General features: G+C 42.9%; 2 protein-coding genes across 11 annotated transcripts in view; both read left to right on the plus strand.

The window, feature by feature from the left end:
* Positions 1 to 22,686, plus strand: part of lama2 (laminin, alpha 2) — a 153,165-nt gene extending 130,479 nt beyond the window's left edge. For 6 of the 10 annotated variants that reach the window (XM_048250074.1, XM_048250076.1, XM_048250079.1 and 3 more), the window contains 20 exons: positions 207 to 350; positions 1,486 to 1,619; positions 1,983 to 2,142; positions 2,472 to 2,596; positions 2,723 to 2,885; positions 3,072 to 3,216; positions 3,718 to 3,853; positions 4,463 to 4,474; positions 5,094 to 5,214; positions 6,693 to 6,875; positions 12,642 to 12,790; positions 13,066 to 13,242; positions 14,735 to 14,918; positions 17,551 to 17,663; positions 18,148 to 18,337; positions 19,159 to 19,317; positions 19,608 to 19,761; positions 20,593 to 20,723; positions 21,171 to 21,393; positions 22,134 to 22,686. In XM_048250074.1, the coding sequence (XP_048106031.1) occupies positions 207 to 350; positions 1,486 to 1,619; positions 1,983 to 2,142; positions 2,472 to 2,596; positions 2,723 to 2,885; positions 3,072 to 3,216; positions 3,718 to 3,853; positions 4,463 to 4,474; positions 5,094 to 5,214; positions 6,693 to 6,875; positions 12,642 to 12,790; positions 13,066 to 13,242; positions 14,735 to 14,918; positions 17,551 to 17,663; positions 18,148 to 18,337; positions 19,159 to 19,317; positions 19,608 to 19,761; positions 20,593 to 20,723; positions 21,171 to 21,393; positions 22,134 to 22,288 (2,958 nt within the window). In that variant the 3' untranslated portion in view covers positions 22,289 to 22,686. Of the gene's footprint in view, positions 1 to 206; positions 351 to 1,485; positions 1,620 to 1,982; positions 2,143 to 2,471; positions 2,597 to 2,722; positions 2,886 to 3,071; positions 3,217 to 3,717; positions 3,854 to 4,462; positions 4,475 to 5,093; positions 5,215 to 6,692; positions 6,876 to 12,641; positions 12,791 to 13,065; positions 13,243 to 14,734; positions 14,919 to 16,170; positions 16,268 to 17,550; positions 17,664 to 18,147; positions 18,338 to 19,158; positions 19,318 to 19,607; positions 19,762 to 20,592; positions 20,724 to 21,170; positions 21,394 to 22,133 lie in introns of those variants that run through there. The other 4 variants (XM_048250077.1, XM_048250082.1, XM_048250083.1 and 1 more) reach the window with 2 other exon arrangements.
* Positions 22,687 to 24,703: 2,017 nt separating this feature from the next.
* The window catches only part of LOC125299381 (enoyl-[acyl-carrier-protein] reductase, mitochondrial), a 6,457-nt gene continuing 5,679 nt past the window's right edge, over positions 24,704 to 25,481 (plus strand). Inside the window, exon 1 of the mRNA XM_048250630.1 lies at positions 24,704 to 24,947. Within this exon, the coding sequence (XP_048106587.1) occupies positions 24,793 to 24,947 (155 nt within the window). The 5' untranslated portion in view covers positions 24,704 to 24,792. The remainder of the gene's footprint in view (positions 24,948 to 25,481) is intronic.

Here is a 25,481-nt window from a genome sequence, read left to right on the forward strand (position 1 = left end):
TATATGCAACCATCAATAGTCATCAGTTACAACCAGTCAAGTTCACTCCCCCTCAATGTACATATCAATATTTTATCCTGTGCATTATTAAGTATTGAGCCGGAACTTACATATAAATGTCATACATTATAAATATCATATTGATATCTGAAGGGCATGACTCAATCTTGGTGCTTTTGTTTATCTCTCTGTCTCCTGTCCTCCAGATCAAAGTGTCCGTCTCTTCCGGAGGAGACTGCATCCGTGCCTACCGGCCCGACATTAAGAAGGGCGGCTACAACACCATCGTCCTCAACGTCAAGACCACTACGGCCGACAATCTGCTCTTCTACCTGGGCAGTGCCAAATATGTGAGTCCTTCAGCCTGAGGAGCCTCAAAGAGGACCCCTCCCTCTCTTTCTCTCTCTCCCTCTCTCTCTCTTTCTCTCTCGCTCTCTCTCTGTCCTTATGAATGCTTTCATAATTCTGCAAACTCCCCATAGAGATTGTGCTGTGAAAATGTGAAGCACAACAGACGAGTGCAACAGGTTAGCAGGAACGGGAAACTAAATTAAGTCATTAGTCCCTAGCTGTAGCATCTGGCTGTAAATGTCTGTGTACAGTATGTGCTGACAGAAATATGTGACTGTATGCTGTACCACATTACAAGCATATGTAATATACTATAGGTTGATTCCATGTCAGAAATGTGAGAAAAGGGAAGTACTCAGATTGCCCTGTCACAACGTAGCATCTGCAAAAAAAAACAAAGAGTACACAGTGTGACATTCACTTATTTGGGTATTTTGTCCTCCCTCAACCAAAAAACGCATAGCGCACACCACTGGACGAATTAGAAATAATTCTCCCCGACCGTCGTTATTTTCTTCAATCGTGGGATAAACACCAATTACCCTCGACTGAGGAAGCAAGTAATGAAAGGTTATTACTTCTCCTGCATGTGCTCCCCAACAGACACACACACACACACACACACACACACACACCCACCCTCCTGCAGGGAGGAGTGTGTGATATTAGCCCTCGTACAACAGTGGTGATGGTGTCGGCGGCAGGCACAGCAATTAGCCGGTGAGGTTTCAGAGCGGAGCGGAGCGTTTCATCTGCCTCTGCCGCCGCCTCTGATTTCCCCGTGGAAATCAGCGCTCCTGTTGCTCCTCTTCATTTTCCCTGCGACCCCATGCTCGTGCGCGTCTGTGTCTTTTACTCCCGACGCCGGGACTTGCTTGCACTCCCTTTCCCCCATGGGAGACGGAGGGGGTCATATCGCAAGATTGACCCCCTCCATATCTCAAGAATGATAGGGAAAGAAGAGAGAGATAGAAGGAGGATGAGAAGGAGGATGAGAGATGTGTCAAGGAGAAATTAGGCCTGCTCTGCTCTGCTCTGCTCTGCTCTGTGCTGGGCTATGCTGAGCTGGGCTGTGCTGTGCAGAGCCTCATCTGCGTGTGTGTGTGTGTGTGTGTGTGTGTCTGTTCTGTTCAGGTGGACTTCCTGGCCATTGAGATGCGTAAGGGCAAGGTCAACTTCCTGTGGGACGTGGGCTCAGGAGTGGGGCGCGTGGAATACCCAGACCTGGCAATCCACGACGGCAACTGGCACCGCATCGAGGCCACACGGTCAGCTCCCATTATCATCATTCCCCATCCTATCCCATCCCATTACCACAAAACACATCACTACATATGTAGCACAGACTTTTTCAGAGCCAGGTATCCCGTTTACAGTCAAAGGAAGTGAACTGTAGGAAATGGGTACATGTTTCTCTCGATTCAAAGAGTCAAATAATACAATTATAATGGCCTTATCAACCCTGCACTAAATGCACCATACTTTTGGAAACACCGGAACAAACAGTTGTATCTGTTTTACTGTGGACAGTCTTGTGCATGCCTGTACTGTATGTATGTGTGTTGGTATGTACCATTTATGTTGGTATGTACTATTTACTGTAAATAAAGTTTAATATGTTCCTCTCTCAGGAGTGGCTTGAACGGCAGCATCTCTGTGCACCCTCTGGAAGGGCCACGAGCGGGCATCCTGCCCACCACCACCAGTGCCCTCTCTCCACAGACATTCACCATCCTGGACGTCGACCAGAATGCCTATCTGTTCGTGGGCGGGATTTTGGGCACAGTGAAGGTAGACACTTACTCTCTAATAAACTACCGTCGTGCCCTTGAGCAAAGGCACTTAACTGTGAGTTGCTCTGGTGACAATGGCCCTTGTAATATAGTTGATATGTAAGTCGTTTTGAATAAAAGCGTCTGCTAAATGAATAAAGTAAATGTAGACCACTCGGGTTTCTCTTCATCTCGTACAAATCTTTCGGCTTCTACTGAAGATTTCCATGAAAAAAGGTAAATGTAAATACTACATAAGTTTGGACTGATAGATGGATAGACAGATGGTTGTGTGGTTGGTTAATTAGGTGTGATCATGTGTGCGTGTGTGACCTCCTCATGTTGTAGAAAGCGGACGCAGTGAAAACCACCACCTTCAATGGCTGCATGGGAGAGGTGTACCTGGACAAGAAGCCCATTGGCCTGTGGAACTACAGAGACAGGGAAGGAGACTGTAAAGGATGCGCTGTGAGGTAGCCACATCTGCTCAACCTTCTGTCAAATAGAGAAATCGCAGAGTTATCGTCAGACTCAAAGGCTAAGTCTGGTGTGTGTGTGTGTGTGTGTGTGTGTGTGTGTGTGTGTGTGTGTGTGTGTAGTCCCCAGCCAGCGGATTCAGAGGGGACTGTTCAGTTTGACGGGGAGGGCTATGCAGGAGTGAGTAAACCCACGCGCTGGAACCCCAACATCTCCACTGTCATGTTCAAGTTCCGCACGCTATCCTCCAACGCACTGGTCATGTACCTCGCCACCAAAGACATGGTAGGAGACAGTCTACAGATTAGGCATACTCTCTCTCTCTCACACACACACACTAATGAAATAAGCAGCCATTTAGACTTTTTTCATGTATCAAAGTGTTCAGCCTTTTTCTTTCATTCAGTCCTTTACATTAAACCTCTTACTAACCAGCTTTCTCTTTGACCCCCCACCCCCACTGTGAGACAGAAGGACTTTATGAGTGTGGAGCTGGCCGACGGCCGTATAAAGGTCAGCTACGATCTGGGCTCAGGCACCGGCTCCGCCACTACCACCAGACGCTACAACGATGGCAAATGGAAGTCCTTCACCATGTCCCGCACAAAGAACCAAGGTGGCCAATCACAGTCATCACCGCCATGTGTGCATGTACTGTAGAGGATGTGAACATATAAGCACATACAGTAGTCTTCCTTGGTACCCACACACCAGGGATCCTATATGGTCTATATGTAGTACTAGCTGTATTTAGTGGGATTTTCAGTTAGAATTTTACAGTATTGTCTCATTTTTTTACAGTGTTGTCTCATTTCAGTCTCCTTACTGACAGAGAGCAAAGTCAGGTGTACTGTATACACACTGCGGATATACTGTACGCACCAATATGAGTCCATCTAAATATTATATATATATTATATATATAGGAGGTGGGAGGGTATTCTCATGGTGGAACTGAGAGGTTTAAACAAATACTGTGAACACATACAGTATAGAATTAGATGCAAACTTTAACTCGGGCAAAGTGAGGTCTCTGTAATTGATATTTGAAATCAACAGTGTGCATATACATGGTGCTTGTTTCCTGTTGATAATTCTGACCCATGGGGTCTCTCAGGCACAATGACTGTAGTGGACGTGGAGAGTGGTGAGGAGGAGAGGGTGGGCGTGGCCTCCAGAGGCAGCAGCTCTGGACTCAACCTAAAGGACGAGCGGCTCTACTTTGGCGGCTTACCTGTCATAGGCAATTACAGGTGAGTCTCGCACCGCTGCAAGTCTATGACAAAGCCGGTGAAATTCTGAAAGGAAAAAAAGTACAGAAAAGCAAAATCCTTCAAAAGTTGAAACACCTGCTCTATGACCTCCAGAGGTCCGTATTAGACATTGTTTTTGTTCCAGCTCTGTCCTCCCCATGACTCATGCCTTTTTCCAGGTCTCCGTATTGTGTTCATTTCATTTGTGCCGCCTTTTAAAGAAGCCTACAGTACAAAAGAAGGCTTAGCCCATTCACAGCGCAGTGGGAGCTTTGACAAGCGTACTGTACTGCTGCTGACCAAAAGACTTTAGAGTGCATGCGTAGGTGTTCACCGTCAGTTTTTTTTGTAGTGGCAAGGATGATGAAGTGGCAACTGGCAAAGAGAGCAGTATTTTACCATGTTCTTTTTCTTCTACTTTCTGAATGACTGATGAATATTGCATAAAGGCTTGAAATAACTATTATAAATGCATTTACGTGCTTGTTGTTTTAAGCAATATAAGAGTTGTTTTTTATGTCAGAGTTGAATATCTCAGTAGTCCGTATTAATGTTAAAATTTACTAAAAGTGGTTAATGTGGTATTTTTTTTCTGTTTTGCTCTTGCAGTACCAAGTCAAGGTAAAACGCAAATGTACTATTGCTGTCACACACATTTTGTTGCATGTAGCTGATTAGCATATTAGCTACTATTCACTCTCCTATGGCTTCACTGCAGGCAGCCACCTGTTTATTCATGATGTTCACTTCCTTGCAGTCACTCCTTCCACCCGTTCTTCGACTACTCGTGCTGGTCAGCAGAATCCCTATAGGGGCAGGGAAGAACTGAGGGATTGCAGAGAAAGCATTTGAAATTTTTTTTTTAAATGTTTACAAAGTAAACGCAGGAGAAATATTTTCTGGAGACCAGCACTGCTTCCACCTCTCTGTGCTCTGAAAAGCTTTTTCTTCACCCTCTGTTAATGCTCTGCTTGTCTTCTAGCCCAGAAGCTTATCTCTCGTTGCAGGACGTATGCTCTTGTAATGAAATAGATGTGTTGATCGAAGCTCTGATGAGACTTCCATTGTGGAATGAATGAATGACTAATGTTCATCAAAATGTGCAGAACATCTAAAATAAAGGAGCAAAACTGTAGATTTTTCATACTGGCCATACCTTTCCCTGTACATTTTGATGGCATTGTCCAGGAAGATGGTCACTGATTGCATTGGCTAACTCGCTCTGTCTTACCCCATTTAGGCCTGAGGTCACCACAAAGAGATATGCTGGCTGCCTGAAAGACATAGAAGTTTCCAGAACGCCATACAATTTACTGAGTAGCCCAGATTACACTGGTCTATCCAAGGGCTGTTCCATAGAGGTAACTTATTGTTCTGCTTTATCCATATTTTGGTCAAGAGGTAATTAATTACTTTAAGAATTTTTTGTTAACATTTTTCTTTTTGTCATTGTTTTCCACTGTCTTATGTAAATATTTTTTTTTTTCACAAAAAGTATATTGGGCTTTTGTAAAGATGGCTCAGCTCCTGTAACTTTTGTTCTGTTTCTTACTTTGGCTCCCTTTAAAGTGTGTTCAGCCACCAATTAATCAAACAGATACAGCACAGTCTGTGAAGTTAATCACACTGTCTAGGGCCTCCAGACATAAGACATCGGCACAAGAATGAGACACTCTAACACTTTTACAATAGCTAATAAAAGCAGTGAAGGCTATGGAGTCAGCCCAGTCAGTCATTTTTTTTATTTTCTTCTTTTCCTGTTTAATCCCTCCATACCGTCTAAGCTGTTTTATTTATTCATAAACATAGCTGAAATATTTCACAGCCTACACAGCATACAGTGGTGATGGGAATCACAAAGTGGATGGAATTCAAATCCAAGAGTACTGTACAGTATGAAGATACTGTGAGCCCAGGTTTAGAAGACACACCATCCTCTCCTTTAAAAGGAAAATTCTGTTATTAATTCAACAGGTTCTTGTAAGCTCAGTGAGAAAAATAAATCCAGGAAGTGGATCTGAAAGAATGTTTAAGTGTGGAATTGAGAAACACAACACGTAGCATTTCTTTGGTGTAGCAAAGAAAATACACTTACACTGTAAAGAAGAATTCCAGTAGCAGTGTTAACTGTGGACATTTTGCATTTAATACATGTCTGGGTTAGCTTCAAAGAAAAGATCCATTTTTCTGGTAATGTTGATAGCAGATGCTATTGACATTGAAATTACATTTAAATGAGTTTTAAATGGATTCCAGCTTTCTTTGTAATTATTGGAAACATTTAGACAGTGAACTGACAGTTAGTAATGATGGGCAAATATGAACATTTCAGTTCCTTAATCTATGAATCTGACCTTGTTTATGCAGCACATTAAAATGTCATCAAAGTACAGATTATTTACAGTCATCTTAATGCACCTGCTACTGCCTCTTGATATGGGTTGGATTTATTTTCTCGTTGAGAGTGCTCTTCAGTGTCCAGACTTGGTCTGGGGGTTGCTGGACACATTTTAATGGATCAAATGTATCAGGGTTTTGGGTGTCTACACCGTCTACACACAGTTTGGGATCAATAAAGGAAAGTAACAAAGGCCCTCTGATTTTTTTTCTCACACAGTTTGGGATGTTTATATTTGTAGTTAATTTGTCTGTTTCATGAACATTTATTTTGAAATTTCTATCTTGTTTTAGTTGTAACTCTCTTTTTGTGTCTTCGTTACCCCACAGGCTTGTCATTATAATCCCTAGTCTTGGTCTGTGCTGTTAGAGAAGAAAGAGTTTAACTGAGCTCTTTGTCTCTCTCTTTATCTCTCTCTCTATCTCTCTCTCACACATACAGAACCTGCACACGGTCAGTTTCCCCAAGCCGGGCTTCATGGAGTTGCCACCGGCGCCGTTCAGCGTGGGCACTGAGATCTCGCTCTCCTTCAGCACCCGCAGCGACTCGGGCATCATCCTCTACGGCAAGGGGGGCATCCCGCTCTTCCAGACGCCCAGGAGGAGGCGCAGGCAGACAGGAGAGGTGAGACATGTTGCGCCTGTCTATCTGTCTCAGACCAAAGTGTCAGACCTCAGCTAACTGAATAACAGTTTATCTGAAGAGAGAGAGAGAGAGAGAGAGAGAGAGGTTACAAGGTTGTGCTTCCGGTGTCCCTCAAACTACTGGTGCTAATCCAGATCCAGGCACTCAAGTGGAAATTTAAATTTAAAAACCAACACCATCTCATTGTGCACCCTCAGGGCGTGGCAGATGCTGCATCATGTGTCATGTTTAACAGCTGAATAGTTTTTCTTTGTTCCAAAACAAATCTCCCATTTCTCTTGTCTCACGCAAAACCAGAGACCTACCTACCAAAGCAGCCTGTATTGAAGTACTGTAGCCTATCGATGTAACTGTATAACAGAGATATGAATGCTTCAGTTTGGCTGACATACAAGTAAGTCCATAAGCAGTTTAAATAATTTTGTACTGCAGGTGAAAACGCATTAGTGAGGCTTTAAAATGATTGGGAACAGTAAAGGGAAGTGCACAGCCTAAACTGTTTTTCTCTACTTTATAGAGTCAGGTATTTTACAAATTGATGCAACGATAACTTTGGATGTTCTCAATGCAAGTTATTGATTAAAGAGTCGGGTGCAGCTTTGCCTTGGGCGCACTGGGGGAAGCACTTAATGCATCCAGGAACAGTTCAATAGCCGAACACTTAAGAGGCCTGGCATCAGGTAATTGAAAAAAGGGAGAGCGTCTCGGACCGAGTCTGGTGTTGAAACACTGTAAGCACAATTGCAATCAACCCAGGGAGGGCAAGGGAGCCCCCTTATTATGTGAACTATAAAAGAGATTGATCGTGCGTTAGCTGTTGTAATAGCTTTTTGCCCCTAGCAAGCAAGAACTTTTACCCCTCCCGTCTCTTTTCTTTTATTCTCTTCTTTTGTATTATTTTTTTTTTTATATATATTTCTCTTTTCACCCAGTCACAGAGGGGTGGGGGGGGGGGGGTGGGGTGGTCAGCGGTCGTTTTAATTAAAATGTGACGCGATCCGTCTTTGTCTGTAACGTCTTTGTCTTCATCTTCTCCGGGTTTCTTGGCGAGAGCGGTCAGGGTCTGCGGGCACATCAATTAGAGGCGGCTGCCCCGAGGAAATGACAGTGAGTTTAACCTCCGACTTACTGCCACGGAAGCGCCGTTGGTAGAAATAGATTACGTCTACAGCTCTTTGATGGATAGTGTCCAATTTGCAGAGGGAGGGGATGGGGGGTCCAGGCCGTCACCTTTTCTAGAAATCATTATCACCATAAATGAAGTGGATGTCATTTTCAGAGCGAGCCATGGGATCTTTTCTGTTTTACCTCCCACCACCCTCTGCTCGGTGCTTCTCCGTAGGTGTCAACTCCTCACCCATCCTCTCTCCCACCTCTTCACTTATTCTGTCCATTTATGTAGGGGACGTGTGTTGAATTCAAGTTGCAGAATCATCTACGACTAGGGTAGATGGGTGGTAGGGGCTTGTCTGCTCCAGAGACGACGCTGTTGCTACACATATTGCTACACACTTTCTGGGCTGTAAGGAGGTGTGTGTGTGTGTGTGTGTGTGTGTGTGTGTGTGTGTGTGTGTGTGTGTGTGTGTGTGTGCCCCCCCTCCCAATTACGGGCGGTTTCATCAGGAGCTGCTGGGAGCCCCTCAGACATGCACCGACATGGTTTGGAGTGGTGCTGGGTCTGCTATCTCTGTCAGACGTCTGCACAACTGTGTCAAATGGGAAATCTCTTAGAGCCCTTGAGCTGGACCTGCATTTCAGACGTCACTTAACTGAAAAACAGCAAATGTCAGATGCAGCATAATGGGTCATGTTGAACAGATGAATCGTCTGTTTTGTTCCTAAGAAATCAGCCTGTAACAACATCGCTCAAAATGTTGCCCCATGCGTCATCACCTTAAGAGTATGGGTTAAATAAGCACTGTTAGCATGGAAATACATCTTTCAGCTGTACTAACCCAAATTAGCTGGTGGTCACTGCCCACTAGTGTCTTGCTTTATCTCACTAGAGCTCAAATCTTGGTGGCATCATAAAACTGTTGGTTTCAGTGATTTTAGGGTGTGGTATCCCACTCTGTGATCTGCAACCTGTTCATAGCAATGCTCTGGTGGAGCTTCATTTCTTTTAAAGCAACAATGCAGTTCTATTATCTTAAAATAATGGCGTCAAACTAATTTTGATGCAACACCGGCTTGCAATTCAGAGAACTGAGTCTATGAAATTGGACATATTGCACTATTATGTTATGTTGTTGTAACAAGTAGGAGCATGGTCAGTTTTGGTCAGTTGTAGATTTTGTCAGTTGTAGATTTGTAGAGTTGTTTGATTCCCGCCCCGTGGTCCTTTCCGGATCCCACCCCGACTCTCTCTCCCTCTCACTTCCTGTCATTCTCCATTGTCCTGTCACATTAAAGGTGTAAAAAAAGCCCAAAATATATATATATATATATATATATAGTAATAGACAGGTGATATTTTTGAGATATGTGCTTCCTAGAGGCATTTTTTAGTAAAAGTTGGGAACAGGACTTTTTAACATAATTAAGGTGTGCTGAATCCAACTAGCCCTGTTCCCAAGCTGAATTTTGAGTTTATGACCATCTAATTTGCATAAACAAAATGGTTGCCAAAAACGGCGATTTTGGGCACTTTTTTGGGGCGGACTTCATTATACCATGTAAATTAATTCATATTGTTCACAGAAATCTCCCTTGGCCAATAGATCAAGGATACAGGCTGAAGTAAAAATATCTAGTAGTATGTCTATGCTAATTACCTGAAAAAAAATGGAATTGTTGAAATTGTATAACTGAGCAGGCACAGGTATTTGATGAACGAGACTTGTTTTTTGAGGGTCAAGAAAGATGTGTAGTGATGAAATGTAAAGTTTAAAATTGTGGCCTACTGGTGAGGGCTTCGGGCTTGATACCAAAGGGTTGCCGGTTCGATCCCCGACAAGTAGGAAAAATGTGGGTGGTGGAAAGGTTGAGCACTGCTCTCCCATGCCCATATCTACGGCTGAAGTGCCCTTGAGCAAGGCACCTAACCCCTCACTGCTCTCCGAGCATCACTGTAGCAAAGCAGCTCACTGCTCCAGATTAATGTGTGCTTCAATGTGTGACCTGTGTGTTCACTAATTCACAGATGGGATAAATGCAGAGAGCAAATTCCTTGTATACGCAAGTATACTTGGCCTTAAAACCTGATTTACGAATTAGGTTGGTAATGTATGTAGTCTCGGAGTTACATAGGCCTTTACCCTTTTTGGTAACGCTTCATGGTAAGGGTACATGAATTATCATGAATTCATGCATGAATTAATTCATGATTTATGTATTACTTCATTCATTAATATCTAATTAATCATCAGGAATTTACTGAGTTCATAGTTTGTCATTTGTGACTTCATACATGAACACATTACTAGTGTTCTACTAAGTATTACTACTAAGTTCATTACTAAGTATTAGGTAAGGTGGGCACATCATTATGAATTATGATTTATTAAGCATGATCATGACTTTATTTTCTGCCAAAAATGTGGTCATCACTGCTCAAATTCTGATTTGAACATAACTTCGGAGTTCTCTAAAAATGTAATTATTCACTACTTTAGTTGAGGGGCCACAGACACGATGAATGCATGAGAAATTAACCTAAAATTCATGTAATCATGATGATCATGTTTAAGAAATCATAAATCATAATGATGTACCCATTGCGCCTGATGCTTTAGTTGATGTGTTGTTCATACATGAGGTCATCATCAATGAGAGTATATGGATTCATGTCAATTCCTGATGATTCATAAGATATAAAGGAATGAAGTAATGCATAAATCATGAATTAATTCATGTACCTTTACCATAAAGTGTTACCCATATTTCTTCATAACCGTTGTGTTAGTAAAATGATGTCCTGTGAATTAATAGCTAGATGAATAACTTTATAACTAGTGCTACAAGAGAATTTGCCAGAACAGGAGCACAGAGGATGCCATCTTTACGGCACTTCACTCTGCCCTGTCACACCTTGACATTAGCAACACCTATGTGAGAATGCTGTTCATTGACTTCAGTTCAGCACCATCATCCCCTCCAAACTGGTCACCTGAAACTGGATTCTGGACTTCCTAACCAACAGACCGCAGTCTGTTAGAGTAAATAACCTCACTCTGAACACCGGCGTGTGCTGAGCCCTCTCCTTTACTCCCTCTTCACCTACAACTGCATACCTGTACATGGCTCTAACACCATTGTCAAGTTTGCAGATGACACTACGGTAATTGCTCTCATCAGCAACAAGGACTGAGGTGGAGCATGTCACCAGTTTAAGTTTCTGGGTGTCCACATCTCTGTGGACCTCTGTGTACCCTCAACACCTCTACCTTGATCAAGAAGGCCCACCAGTGTCTCTTGTTCCTGAGGAGACTAAAGAACACAACCTCTCCTCAGATCCTGGTGAACTTCTAAACCAACTGTGTCACAGTATGGTATGGCAACTGCTCTGCCTCCGACTGGAAAGCACACCAGAGGAAAACTGCTCAACGCATCACTGGTTCCTCCAGTAGCTGTTGAGACTAGTCTCACATCTGTGTCCGGTCACCTGCCCTCCCCATAAATCTGCCTTGGCCCAGGTGTCGAAATCGACATATTTTCCAAAAACATTGAAATAAATTTCTGGTAGACATATTCAGCGCAGCGGTGTTTCTTTGATGTTTTTCCTTGATACAATGTTTCAAATTAATGGTAATTTTCATTGAACGTTCTAAAGAACTCGGCCGAATTGATACAAAATATGTAAGAAGTTAAAAAAATGGAACTACTTCAAATAACCGATTTTTAATTGCACGTTCTAAAGAACCTTCACAATGGGAAACTGAATCATGCAGTAGAATAATGTTAGTTGTCACCCGGAGAGAAGAAATACTCTTTTCTGATTGGCTGGCAGGGTGGCTTTTATTTCTGAATAACGGGACACCTAGTAGATCTGGTAAAAAAAGTTTAATCGCCGTTCCATATCAATGCTTATGAATGGTAACTATAACAACGATAGTAAGACAATGGTTGAGCCTGGAGGCAGGCTTCGCAAAAACAATGGAATCAACTGTAAAAGTTGTATAACAAGCTGAACTAGTGAGCTTCTTTTTAAACGGAACCGGGATAACGGCCTTCAAAGTGTGTCCAGTTACACGGAATTAATGGACTCGGGCGGAGACCATCACCCTCGTCCATTAATTCCGTAGGCTATAACAGGACACCTCGGCGGCCGTTATCCCTGACTTAACAGTTGTTCGTGATTAGTTCAAAGGAACTCCAATGATTTTAAACTCCAAATATGTGTCCACCCAACACAAAGAAGATGCTTACCAATGAAGCCAGGCCAGACTCTTTGCCAAAGAGGACCGTAAACATAGTCAAGAAAGTGCCCAAAATCGCCATTTTGGCAGCCATTTTGTTTATGCTAATTGGTCAAAAACTCTAAATTCTGCTTGGGAACAGGGCTAGTTGGATTCAGCACATGTTAATTATGATAAAAAGTCCTGTTCCCAACTTTTACTAAGAAATGCCTCTAGAGCCATATACAAGGACTTTTTCTTGAAATAGCACTTGTCTATAAAAAAGGGGAATTGCTACACAGTTTGAAATGTTTCAGCTTTGCTAGAGCACATCTTGAGTAGTGGACATGTGTTGCTCTGTTGACCACATCTGTGCCCCCCCCGTCCTGCCCTGCCCTCTCCACCACAGCCCTTCCTGCTGGTGCAGCTGAATAAGGGAGACCTGGAGGTCCTGGTGTTCACAGGCAGACAGATCCCACGCGAGATCATCCGCAAGCCCGACAAGGACATCCTGCACGACGGACGCGAGCACTCGCTTCGCATCGAGAGGGTCGGGGGGTGAGACTCACTGCACCTTTTTTGGACTTCATTTTGCAACCAGAGGGTCACTAGAGGTGGACATTTAGGGCAATGTTTTGATAACAAAGGGGTACTTGCTCATTGATTATCCTTAAGTGGGCAACTGAAGAATCTCTATTTATCTACTGGTGAAGTGTGTACTGTGTACATCTGAAACTCATTTTTGGTTTTCCATTACACACACACACACACACACACACACACACACACACACACACACACACACACACTAAACTCGGTCACTCTTCCCCCAGGGCGTTTTCCGTGCTGGTGGACGAGGATCAGAGGTTGGAGCACGTCCTGTCTAACGGCCAGCCTTTGAACATAGAGCGTCTGTTCGTCGGCGGCCTGCCTCCGGATGTGGAGGCCACCACCCAGCGGGCCAACCTGCCCTTCGAAGGCTGCATCTGGAACCTGCTCATCAACACTGTGTAAGTCTCGCCCCTCACCTGTCCCCACCTGTGGAGTCTGGAACTACACCTGAGTCTACTCTTGGACTAGTTTTTAACTGAGGCAGAAGAGAATGGAAGCAAAGTAGCTGTAGGTAAGTTTACCAGTATGCTAGTAACACTGCTAGCAGATGGGTAGGACCTCATATCTACCAACAGGCCCTACACTGATTTCTTTCTGTGGCTGCCTTGGGTTTTGTCAGGCAAGATGACAATAACATTTGCCCCATGATCTGGTGGCCAGTACGATAGCTGCACATTATGTAAGTGAATTAAACCTCCCTCCTGATGCCTTAAGGCCTAATTCAATCCAAAGATTTGCGACGAGTTGCAGCGGTGTGAATTAAATGTTGCACTTCGTTGTCAGCTGTTGCAAGCCGTCGCAAAGCAATCACCATGTCTAGTCGTAGTTGCAAGGTTTTAGAACATTGCAGCTCATCTCGTCCCGAATCTTTGGTTTGAACCCCCCTTATGATACGTGCTAGAAAGAGATCTTGCTAGCATGCCTGTCTCCGAATCTGAGGTGCTGCAGGGTTGAACCGGGCGGTCAGTCAAATACAACTCTGTTATATATTCATAAAATTGCAGTTTAATTTTTTTTTATAAACTGAGGGATGAGGGATGTCACATGATTGGAGGAAACTGATCAGAATTTTTATTATGAAAATGATTTATTTTACATACCTCAAGCCATCTTCCTTTAATTGCTTTTTTTTTTAAATATCATGTAGCACCATCATTTCGTAGACACAGTTGGGCAGAATAATTACCAGCTAAAAAGCTGTGATCCGATAACAAGATATGAAGGCTTAATAATTATGAATTGCCATTAGCAAGAGTTCTCTCTCTCTCTGTCTTTCTCTTAGAGTTAGAGTAAACTCCGATGACCTCTATTTAAATCAGAGAGATGAGTCTGTCCTCTGTGATAAGCTTGTCCATATTTCACAGTGTTGCAGTAATGTGATGGCAATAGCCAATGCTGAGGAAGTTGGCATAAGCATTGATACCGTAAACAATATTAGAGAGTGTACCATTAGTCCATCACCATGAGACTCTTAACTGTAGCTGAACTGGAGAGAAAAGAAGTCCTGATGATGCCACCCATTGAAGTTAAGAGAAATTAAAACATGTTCCAGGGCAGGTTGCTTAAGGGCTAATGTGTTCATGCTGTGGTTTAAAAGAAAAGATTACAGTGAAAGATTACAAGACACCAGCAGCTACCGTATATGGCCGTTATGTTTGTCTAGACCCAAACATAAATAAGATAAATTGAATGCATGTGATGCTTCTATGACACCCAAACATAAAGGAGATAAATTGATCACCCATGTGCTTCATCTGGCTCTAATTCCTCTCATTAATTTGGTCTCAGCATACACATCCATTAGAAACAAACCCACCTGCATAAACGGTGTTGGAGTTCTGCAAACCCGCCTCCTGGCATCGTTAACCAATCACTTCTCGTCCCTGCTAGCCCGGTGGACTTCTCCCGACCAGTGGCCTTCGAGAACGCTGAGATAGGGCAGTGTCCCAACCTGGCACCTCCCCCACCACCTGGCCCGCTACCTGAGGAAGAGGAGGAGGAGGAGGAGGAGGAAGAGAAGCCGGGGCCACCCACTGCAGCAGCACCCGTACAGCCACCTGTTGCACCATCTACCGTATGTCTGCTCGACGCGGAGGAGTGAAGCACAAGGCCACAATGTCACAGGAATGGAGGGAGATAGTGGAAGTGATAAAAGAAGAAGAGATGAGAAGAGAGAACGGAAGAGATTGTTAAAGTTTAGCTTAAAGGTCATTGTCTCTCAGACAGTCCCATGAGAGCAAATGGTCTCAGATTGAGAGGGCAGACCTTCACTTCATATATATATATATATATATATATCAGAGTAGAGAGAGAGAGGGTACAGAAAAGAGAGGGAACAGAAAAGTATTTCAGAGAGACTTAAAAAGAACAGATAGGTACCCACAGAGACAGAGAAATGCAGAAATGGAAGCGTGTTTGCCCTCTATGATACAAGTCAGGTCTGGGATCAGTCTCATTATCATGCTTCCTTTATAGGCTACATGCCAGTCTCAACATCATGCTTTCTAGATGGGCCACATGCGGTCCGGTTCTAAGGCTACATCATTTCTGGTTATAGGTATCATTCGAGCGAGCTAATGCTAACCATGCTACAGCCATAATCCATGCCAACATGGCTTTCCCCATGCTTACCATAGCTTTAAATTACACAGTATAGCTTACCATAGCTTTACATTAGACAGTATGGCTTACCATAGCTTTATATAGGGAGTATGGCTTACCATAGCTTTATTTAGGCAGTATGGCTTACCATAGCTTTACATTAGACAGTATGGCTTATATACTGTAGGCAGTATAGCTTACAATAGCTAAAGGCTTCAATCTGTAGTGCTCCATTTAATTTACTTCTTCATCTGTAATCTGAACTAGATCAGTCAGAAGATCTAGTGGTTGTCATACTGGTGCTGTTTTAACATGCCAACATGAACTGAGTAAAGCAGATGCTCATGTATACATGTGTACACATAGACATGTACATACATGTGGAAACATGAGCTTGGGCGCACACACTCACAACACATACACACACACACACACACACACACACACACACACACACACACACACACACACACACACTCACACATACATACACGCACACTCACTTTCTTTCTCTCTCTCACAAATACTCTCTTAATCTCTCTCTCTCAAACACACATATACACACACTCCCTCTTTCTCTCATTCCTCCTCTCTTTCTCTCTCAGACACACACACACACACACACACACCTGTGTGAGGTGTGTAGTGTGCAGGTAGTAAGCTGCTGCGCTCTGCTTTGCTGCTTCCTCTGACTCTCAGCCCTCCTTCACTCTGCTGCTCCGTAGGCTACCCCCCCCAGCCCCCGCCGAGACCACCAGCGCCCCAGAGGAGACCCCCATCGGCCCCCCCGTCGACCCCCCCGTCGGCCCTGATGCTGCTGCGGTACTGCACCCCCCCACCCCTTCTGCCCCCCATCTTTCCTACTGAAATGCCCCTGTGCTTTGTGCTCTGGGTCTGTAGGTTGTTGAGGCTGCTTGTAGCGCTCCCTGTAGTGCAATGATGTGCTGCAGTGCCTCCCAGCACATTGGCTACATTTTGTTTTCACCACATGCTTACATCCTTGTGTCTTTCTGTGTGTGTGTGTGTGTGTGTGTGAATGTGTGTGTGTGTGTGTGTGTTATATCCTTGTATCTGTGTGAGTGTTATGTCCTTGTATGTGTGTTCACATGTGCAACCACATCTGTGTGTGTGTGTGTGTGTGTGTGTGTGTGTGTGTGTCTCTATGTATGTGTTTATGTGTTCCTCCTCCACCATGTCCTCTAACTGTACTCTGAACATGAAAACTGTCTCTCATCCTCCTGGCATAAAAGCCACCTCACCTCATCTTATCTCTGAGGCCTTCAACAAACTTCTAATCCACGTGACCCCAGGGGCAGAGTGTGGGCCGACACTCAGCCGAGTCCAGAGCACTCATGTGGTTTAATAGCCCGTGTTCAAGCCTTTTCAATTCATAGTCTTTTTCACTTCTCACCATACGCGTCGATGGACTGCAGCTTTGTTGAATTGAGACTGAGACAGGGTTTTTTCCGCAGTCCCACAACATACAGAGGAAAATAATCAATTTCAATTAGATGTTGTAGAATGACACGCTTGAAAGTCTGTATCACAAGGCCGGCGTGAACAATAAAAGGGATTCTTAGAAAATAAAAACTCCTCCATGCCCACATCTGTGGTGCAGTGTCAAAGGAGTGCAGAGAAACCCCAGTCTTTATCAACAGCACCATCTAGTGGTGAAATTTGATTACAAATCAAAACTTTAAATTGATTCCATAATAAGTCTTCCAAAGAGGGGTATTGAACAGTGTTGTTTGTTTTAAACTGAGGTGGTTTACTGTTTCTCTTCTGTACAGTATTCTGAAGTATAATTTGTGGGCGTTTACTATTAAGGGTATACAGACGACTTATCTTCTGTAGAACATTCAGCATTTTAAGCATTTAGAAACTATTAGTAACTACCTGTGGCAAGACTTTGTCTAGACCCAGAATTGTTGAAGAAAAGATATTGTAGTATGTGGGGCACAATTGTAAACAGCTGATACTATGTTTGTACCGGTATTTGTATGTATGGTATGATTTAACTGGTCAGCCTGATTTGTTTCCTAGCTTTGTTTGTTAAAAAGACAACGGCAGGAGCTAACTGGCCGCCCTGCTCCTCTGCCCCGTAGATCTCCTGTGCTGCCGAGGCGGCTCCGGGAGTGCTGGAGCTGGCCAAGCAGTTTGGCCTCGCCAGAAACAGCCACATGGCCTTTGCATTCGACGACACCAAGGTCAAGAACAGGTAATAGCAGCAAATGATCAGTCCTCATCATCATTCATTTCAATACTGCTTAATTTAGTTTTGTTGTAATTTACGCTAGTGTTTTTTGTTTGATTTAATGAATATTACTGATTAATTTATTTGTATAGGTGTAGTATTTATGTATTTAATATGTTTTAAATATGTTAATGTTATCACTATTATGACTGACATAAAAATGCCCTGAAAATACATACAGTACATACATACATTATTGTAAAAATTAACTACTGAAAGCGAAAACTGAGGGGTTCTAGAAGGTTCTATCGCGGACACAGGAAAGCAGTAGTGTCAGCAGAGCACTGAACTGCTCTCTCAGTCCACTTTCAGTTTTGGTCTCTCTCAAGTGCAAAGGAGCACCACAAGCTTCCCGCCCAACATGCAGCATGTGTGCTATATCTCAAAACCTCACTGTCACAGTCAGGAAGTTGCTTATCTGAGTTAACGAGCACCGGTCTCCTCCCAGGCTGATCATCGAGTTTGACATCCGCACGACGGCCGAGTCAGGCCTGGTGTTCTACATGGCCCGCATCAACCATGCCGACTTTGCCACGGTGCAGCTGAAGGAGGGCCAAGCCCACCTGGGCTTCGACCTGGGCAGTGGCAACACGTCTGTCGGCGTGCCACGCACTATCAGCGACGGCCAGTGGCACAAGGTCAGGGGTCACGAGAGGCCCACACACACACACACACACACCATCAAAGCCTTTTCATGAGAACATGTGATCAAGTTTTTACTAATGAACTAACTGAAGTTGCATCAGTTGGATATTTTCACTGACCAAGATTACAACATCCTCCTTATTGCAACATCCTCCTGACACCACAATCAGGAACATAACCCCAGTTTTCTTTCAGGTTTTACTCAGTGTGGGTGTCCCGATAACTGTAATCCTGATTTGTGAAATCAAGGGGTTGATTAGATCAGATGTCTGTTGGCTGTTGCTTCTCCTCATGACTTAATCTGAAGCTCCAGCTGTGCCCACTCCTAAAGCAATGTTAAGAAAAGAGCTGACCCACCCCAGTCTTCAGTTTTCCGTTTAACCAGGAATGAACCCTATTCTGAAGCATGCCAGTGGTTACACATTTGCAACTATTTAAGAATTAACAGTAAACCATGGTGATAAACAATAGATGAAAACTGAGCTCATTACCTATTTATATATATAATATACATTAATACAATAATAATTCATAGATTAATTATTAATTATGAGCACATTAATACAATCATTATATATATAATTATTATTGCATTAATGTATATTATTCAGTATACTATATACCTACTGTACTGTACTGGTTTGCAGTAAAATATCGAGTTATGCTACATTTGAAAACAGCACAACTTGCGTTGTTTTTTTAACACATCTCTGTGTCCAGATAGGGACAACACATTCGTTTTAAGAGTGTGTTAAGCGACGGTGTGCAGTTGGTACTGACCAGACGTGTGTGTGCTGTTTGCCTGTGAGTGCAGATCCGGGTAGTGAGACAGAAGCAACTGGGCATCTTGACGGTGGATGGCCGCTTCTCCAAGCAGACCAAGAGCCCCAAGAAGGCCGACATCCTGGATGTAGTGGGCATGCTCTACATCGGTGGTCTTCCAATCAACTATACTACCAAGAGGATCGGCCCAGTATGTACTCTTTATCTCTCTCTCTCTCTTTCTCTCTCTCTCTCTCTCTCTCTCTCTCTCAAAGTAGGTCTTTTTCTGCTTTTTCTGTTATATTGGAAATGTCATAAAAAGGGGAATTTGATATGCTTAGCATTAACATTTACAAAAATATAAAAGTCACTAGAAAACCCATCAAAAAGAAGGCAACTTAATAAGAGAAAGGTCAACTAATTGTTTGTGCTGTTTGCATTATATAAATACTGTATATTGATGGTATCGTGGCGCTAACAACTTGGCCTGTTTTGTTCCAGGTGGTCTACAGTATTGATGCTTGCATTAGAAACTTTAAAATGCTTGGCACAGAAATGGACCTTGAAAACCCTACATCCAGTTATCGTGTTGGCACTTGTTTTGCCAACCCCGAAAAGGGCACCTACTTTGATGGCACAGGCTATGCCAAAGCAGGTACAGGCCAATGTTCTTGTTCAGTTCTCTGTTTGCTTCCATGCTTGTGATCTCATGATCCCACGTTTTGAGAAGTTATTCCGAATTTGAATATTGTCAGATTAGTGCTGTTAATAATGATTTATACTTGTACGAAATTGATGGATCTTAATCTCATGTGTTAGAGTTAAAACATGCTGTAGAACAATGGCAGAGCTCAGTAATCAGAAATAAATTCTTTATCAATGAGAACTAAGTAGTGCATTTGTATTTTAAATACTTAGACTAGACCACACTTTTGAATGCTACCAGTATTCAGTAATCGTAAACGAATGCCGTAAAACTAGCAGTATTAATAGGAGAAGTTCAGTTATGGTGAGCTATTGACTGAGGGTCCAGACGTGTGGGGGTGTTTGCTGAGCTGAATCACGTAATGACTTAAGTCAGGACAAATGTCAGGGGTGTGGACAAATGACTACCAAGCTCATTACACGGAAATGAACCACCACTGTCCCCTAAGGGGCAGACGCAGGATTATTTACTTCCTCTTGGAGCCCTATTGGAATCCAATAGCACATATTGGCTCAGGAGGCCTGAGTGGTTTCAGGCCTGTTTGCAGTGAAAACATGCCTTTTTCACCATCCGAAAGAGGTGTGTGTAGGTCAGAGTGCTAAATAATTCTAGAGGCATACCATAATGATTGATAATCTGAGAACAGTCTTTATAGACTAATGTGTGTGTGTGTGTGTGTGTGTGTGTGTGTGTGTGTGTGTGTGTGTGTGTGTGTGTGTGTGTGTGTGTGTGTGTGTGTGCCTGCCTGCCTGTGTGTGTGTGTGTGTTCTCTGAACCCAGTGGCCACATACAGAGTTGGTCACGAGGTGTCGGTGGAGCTAGAGTTCCGCACGTCTCGGAGTGATGGAGTTCTCATGGGCGTCAGTAGCCAGGTGCTCGATGGAATGGGCATTGAGCTGCACAATGGCAAGGTGAGCTCCATCTCTCTCTCTCTGTCTCTCTCTCTTTCTCTCTCTCACTCTCACTCTCACTCTCTCTCACACACACACACACACACACACACACACACTATCATATTATTTGTTCCCAAGACAACAGTGGGATATATACAGGTACGTGCCTCAGACAGGCCTAGAACTCTTAAGCTCAAGAAAGAACTCTTAAACTCAAGAAAGAACTCTCAAACTCAAGAAAGAACTCTTAAGCTCAAGAAACTGAACAGCCATGAGCCTTACAAAAGCAGGCAAAGAGCTGCAGGTTTGCCACCCCTGTACTAGAAGACAATGGCACATTATGAATCAGGATTGAGGGGAATTAAGTTTTCTCTCACTGAACTGTAGAAAATTCTATTCTATTCTATTCTATGCTGTGGAAAACAAGCTCTTCACTAATGCCCGTTGTGTCTGTCGTCCCTGCAGCTTCTCTTCAGTGCTGATAACGGCCCGGGCATCGTCACCGCCATCTACGCACCCGAGGAGGAGGCGGGGCTCTGCGACGGCCAATGGCACACTGTCTCTGCCCGCAAGCTGAAGCACCGTCTAGAGCTGGTGGTGGACGGCAACCAAGTGGAGGCGGCCAGCCCCAACACCGCTTCCACCTCCGCCGACACTAGCGACCCCATCTACTTCGGCGGATACCCAGGTACCTCTTCAAAACTGACCTCAGACCTGTACTTTTACCGATTGCAATGCAAGCCAAGAGCTATTTGGAACAGGAATAACTTAACATCTTTCTCCACAAAATAGGAGCTAGGTCTGTAAGAATGCAGTCTACTGAGTGCCCATCTTGTTCAAATTTAAAGGACTCTAAGCTGACGCAGCATGTTATTGATAATTGATGAAGTTATATTATAGACTTAAAGCTGCAGTTGGCAAGTTTGACAGATTGAGGGGACACTCATGCCCCTCCTCCACTACCACCGAGCACCCACTCATCAAGTTTGTGCTCATCAGTGCGCACCAGACTGCACCAGACTGTGATTGACAGTCAGATCTTACACAGCCCTGCTCTGATTAGACCAGAAGAACCGGGAGCTGTGGATTTTTGCAAAACAAATAACAGGCTCTAGGTGGAGGTAGAAGTGCGGGTTTTTTTCTAAAACCGGCTGATTTATGTTGTTCTGTATAGTGTCGGTTTCAGTGAATATGATCAAAAAATCTTGCCAACTGCAGCTTTAAAGGACTCTAAGCTGACACGGCATGCTATTGATAATTGATGAAGTCATATTATAGACTAAAGTGTCCTAAGTGTTTTATCAGTCTCAGTCTCTAGTTGACAGCAATCTAGGACATCTTCAAAAATGGCTGATAACTTCAGGCACATTTTTTTTCTTGCTTTAAGCCCAGCAACCATTAACCCTGACATTTTACTCTCTTTCGTAGTGGGACTGAAGCAGTTTGGACTCACCACTAGCGCGCCATTTAAGGGCTGCATACGCAACGCCAAGATCATCAAGGGTGGCAAGGTCCTGGACGTCCAGTTCAACAAGGCCCTGGAACTGCAAGGGGTCCAGCCACTCACTTGCCCTGCTGCTTAAAACCGACCAAACCTGACCCACTGATCCAGGACCTATCCTCTAGGCCAAGATTTGGAAAAACATCAAAAATCAAAATCAGCTGAAAACCAAAAAGAGACTATGAAAGGCCACTCCTAGCTGGTTCAAAGCAAAGAGCACTGGTCCAGCAGAGTGTTTATTAATGCCCAACCATGTGATGATAGTAAACCAATACTGAGTCTTGATTGTGGACCTTTTAAAATAAACAATACAAGGATGTTGTGTTGCATGTTTCTGCGGAAGGTTCTGGATAAATGTTTGTCATCCTGTTTGTCAGCAGTTCAGTGTTCCCTGTAGCTTTGTTGCATGGTGTGTTGAGACTCGCTGTATGGTGTTTGTTGCAGTATTTTCAAATATACTCCCCCCTGAAGGCACTTAAATCAGTGGTTACTGGAGTCTTCTTCCATCTTGTGTCTTGTCAAATTGAAACCAGTGATGGAAATACCCATGAATTATATGTAGTGGTTCTAAAAATAATCATTCATAAAAATGATCAATAATAATTATTCTCATTCCCATGATAAATGCTACAAAGCTAGCGCACCAGCGCCACCAGTAATTACAGTATGCCTCATTATACATGGAGCACACTTGATGGAATCATGAAATGGAACCAGTGCTGTGGAAGGTTTTGAAATGGGTCTGCACCTGGGAACTTACTAAATTGATAGAAAATTTGAGATAAACTCTTAAAAGGCTAAAATCTATCCTCTGTGTGTGTGTGGATATGTTTGTGTGCAGGGCTGGAGTGGGACAAAAAATCGGCCCTATATTTGGCCCAAGCAGCCCTCCAATCGGTCAGCCACACCCACTTACAAAATCCTGGCAGCAGTACCCTTAAATATGTGTATTTTTGAACTAAGCACCATGGAGCTCTGAAAGTAGACAAGTGTAGGCCTACTCACTAGCTATCTGACTCACTGGTGATCAGAGGTGGCCAGGGAGCACATCATTTTTATATTCACATACAAATACAAACAATTGTGCAAGAGGCTCTGCTGGAATTCAAAGTATAATTTCATCTGTAGCAGCACCAAACAATTACTGTATGTGTAAAGAGCTAAATTAACCAGATTGTTAGGCCTATACCTAACCTATAATATCTTAACAGTTACCACTATACACAGGACAACTTAAGCCTAACACAAAAAATATAGGGAATCTTTGTTTCCTGTTGCTGTAAATGTGTCAGTGACAGATAAGGGTTGGTAAGAGGAGAAAATTAAAAATATGTTTAAACCTTTAAAAAAAAACATGCCTGAGGTTTGCTAAAGTGTATACTTTGTATTTCTGTTGTATTCATATTATTTAATATGACGTGTATGCTATTTTTTTAACAAAATATAGAACTAACAGCCTGTTAAATTGTCAAATGGTGTAACCACAAAAATGACAAATATCTAATATTTCACACCTCCTGTTCATGCAATTGCTTTCATGAAATTATTAGTTTATTTTGTAATATCCTATGAGAATATGTTTTATTATATTTATTTCTAAATTTAAATTATGTGGGTTTTTCAAAACCATATGCTGTAAACATCTTGTTTTCTGTCTATTCTTTGACCATTTGAGTAAAAATGGTTTAAACAACCATTATTACAGTAGAGTATTAAATCATTATCCATATTAATTTTTTTGTACATTATTAGTATTTTAGACAAAATACTGGTTACACCAATTGACATAAATCGGTTACACCAATTGACCATAAAACGTTTATAGCAATAGGACAAGAAATTGACTCAGAAAATAGGCATCAAGGTAAACTGAATTGGATATTTTGATATGTATTCATGTCATTCATTATATTCCATATCAAATATCATTTCATAACATCAATGAAGAAACTTGTGTTCTATTTGATTTCAATTCAGTTCTCATACAATTTCAGTCTATACCCATTATTTTCAAAGAGAGTGAGATAAAGGGCCCTATTTTCGTGATGCAAAAATGCCTGTAACCTGACTCTAGATAGATAGATAGATAGATACTTTATTGATCCCCAGGGGAAATTCAAGACTCGCAAGCTAGGCGGAACGAAATTCATCTGGCGAGAGTCAGGTTAACTTTTCCCAGCTATCCCTGACAAAAAACCTGAATTTCCATGACCTAGCCTACTGTTTAATAAATAATAGCTTAGATTGCAATGACTTCATCGTCCAAAGCACTAGTGTATCTGATTTATCCTCAGAGAGTCCTTTGTCTCATACTGTGACACTGGTCAGTGACTCATACTTATGTGGACAGTAAGTAAAGATCTGTGAGAGGCTGTGTATGTGGAAGTGAAACTCCAGTAGGATTGTCCCAGGGAGCCGGGAGGACAGTCCCAGGTTACTCAAGTCATCCAGCCCTCCTCTCAGACTGTCATTGCAACAGCTGGGTTAAAGGAAGTGCCTGTCCGTCCAGTTTACCGAAGTGTGCATTATAAGGCAGCCCTGTGAGAGTACCGTGTCTGTTAGCCGCGTGTGCGTGTGTGTGATACGATGAGGGGTTTCTTCAGGGGAGTGCTGCGGGCCCAGAGGCTCTGGGTGCAGGGTGGAGGCCCAGGGTGGGGTGCTGGTTACTGTCACTGGAGGCCCATCCACTCCTGCTCTGCACTGGTGTACCGAAGGCATGGACCAGACCTAGACCAGCTCAGGTTGTGTGTGTGTGTGTGTGTGCAGCTAGCTGTATTTTTCTCCAATATGTATGTTAGCTAGGCTATATTTGAACGGAGCTAAAAAGATCATTAGGAGAACGTGTGGACAGTGGCACACAATGGGCTTAAAGTGACAGTGCATAATTTACAAATAAGGTAAACAGCATCACATACTTTAAAACAAAATTACTGTGTCATTATTATCATTTAAATAATATAGAAGTGTTTTATTTTTACCTTTGTGGTTACTCAGTAATTTTGTGATTTATGCTGTATTTAATATGCCATAAGAAGCTTTAGTATTTAGGGAGAAAATGTAGGCTACTTTTTAACCGCAATTAATCTAGATTAATTCATTTCAAAATATGAGGTTAATTAGTTATTTTTTAATCGTTTGACAGCCCTAATAAAAACGTAAAATATTTAACCGCAGCAATTTACTAATGTAGCCTATGTGACGATTCTTCTCGTCACCATTTATTGTAATCATTAACCATGACCTTGGGTTCCCTTATGAGTTGCCACTGGCAGACA

Source organism: Alosa alosa, chromosome 8, assembly GCF_017589495.1.
Source record: "Alosa alosa isolate M-15738 ecotype Scorff River chromosome 8, AALO_Geno_1.1, whole genome shotgun sequence".
Lineage (NCBI taxonomy): Eukaryota > Metazoa > Chordata > Actinopteri > Clupeiformes > Clupeidae > Alosa > Alosa alosa.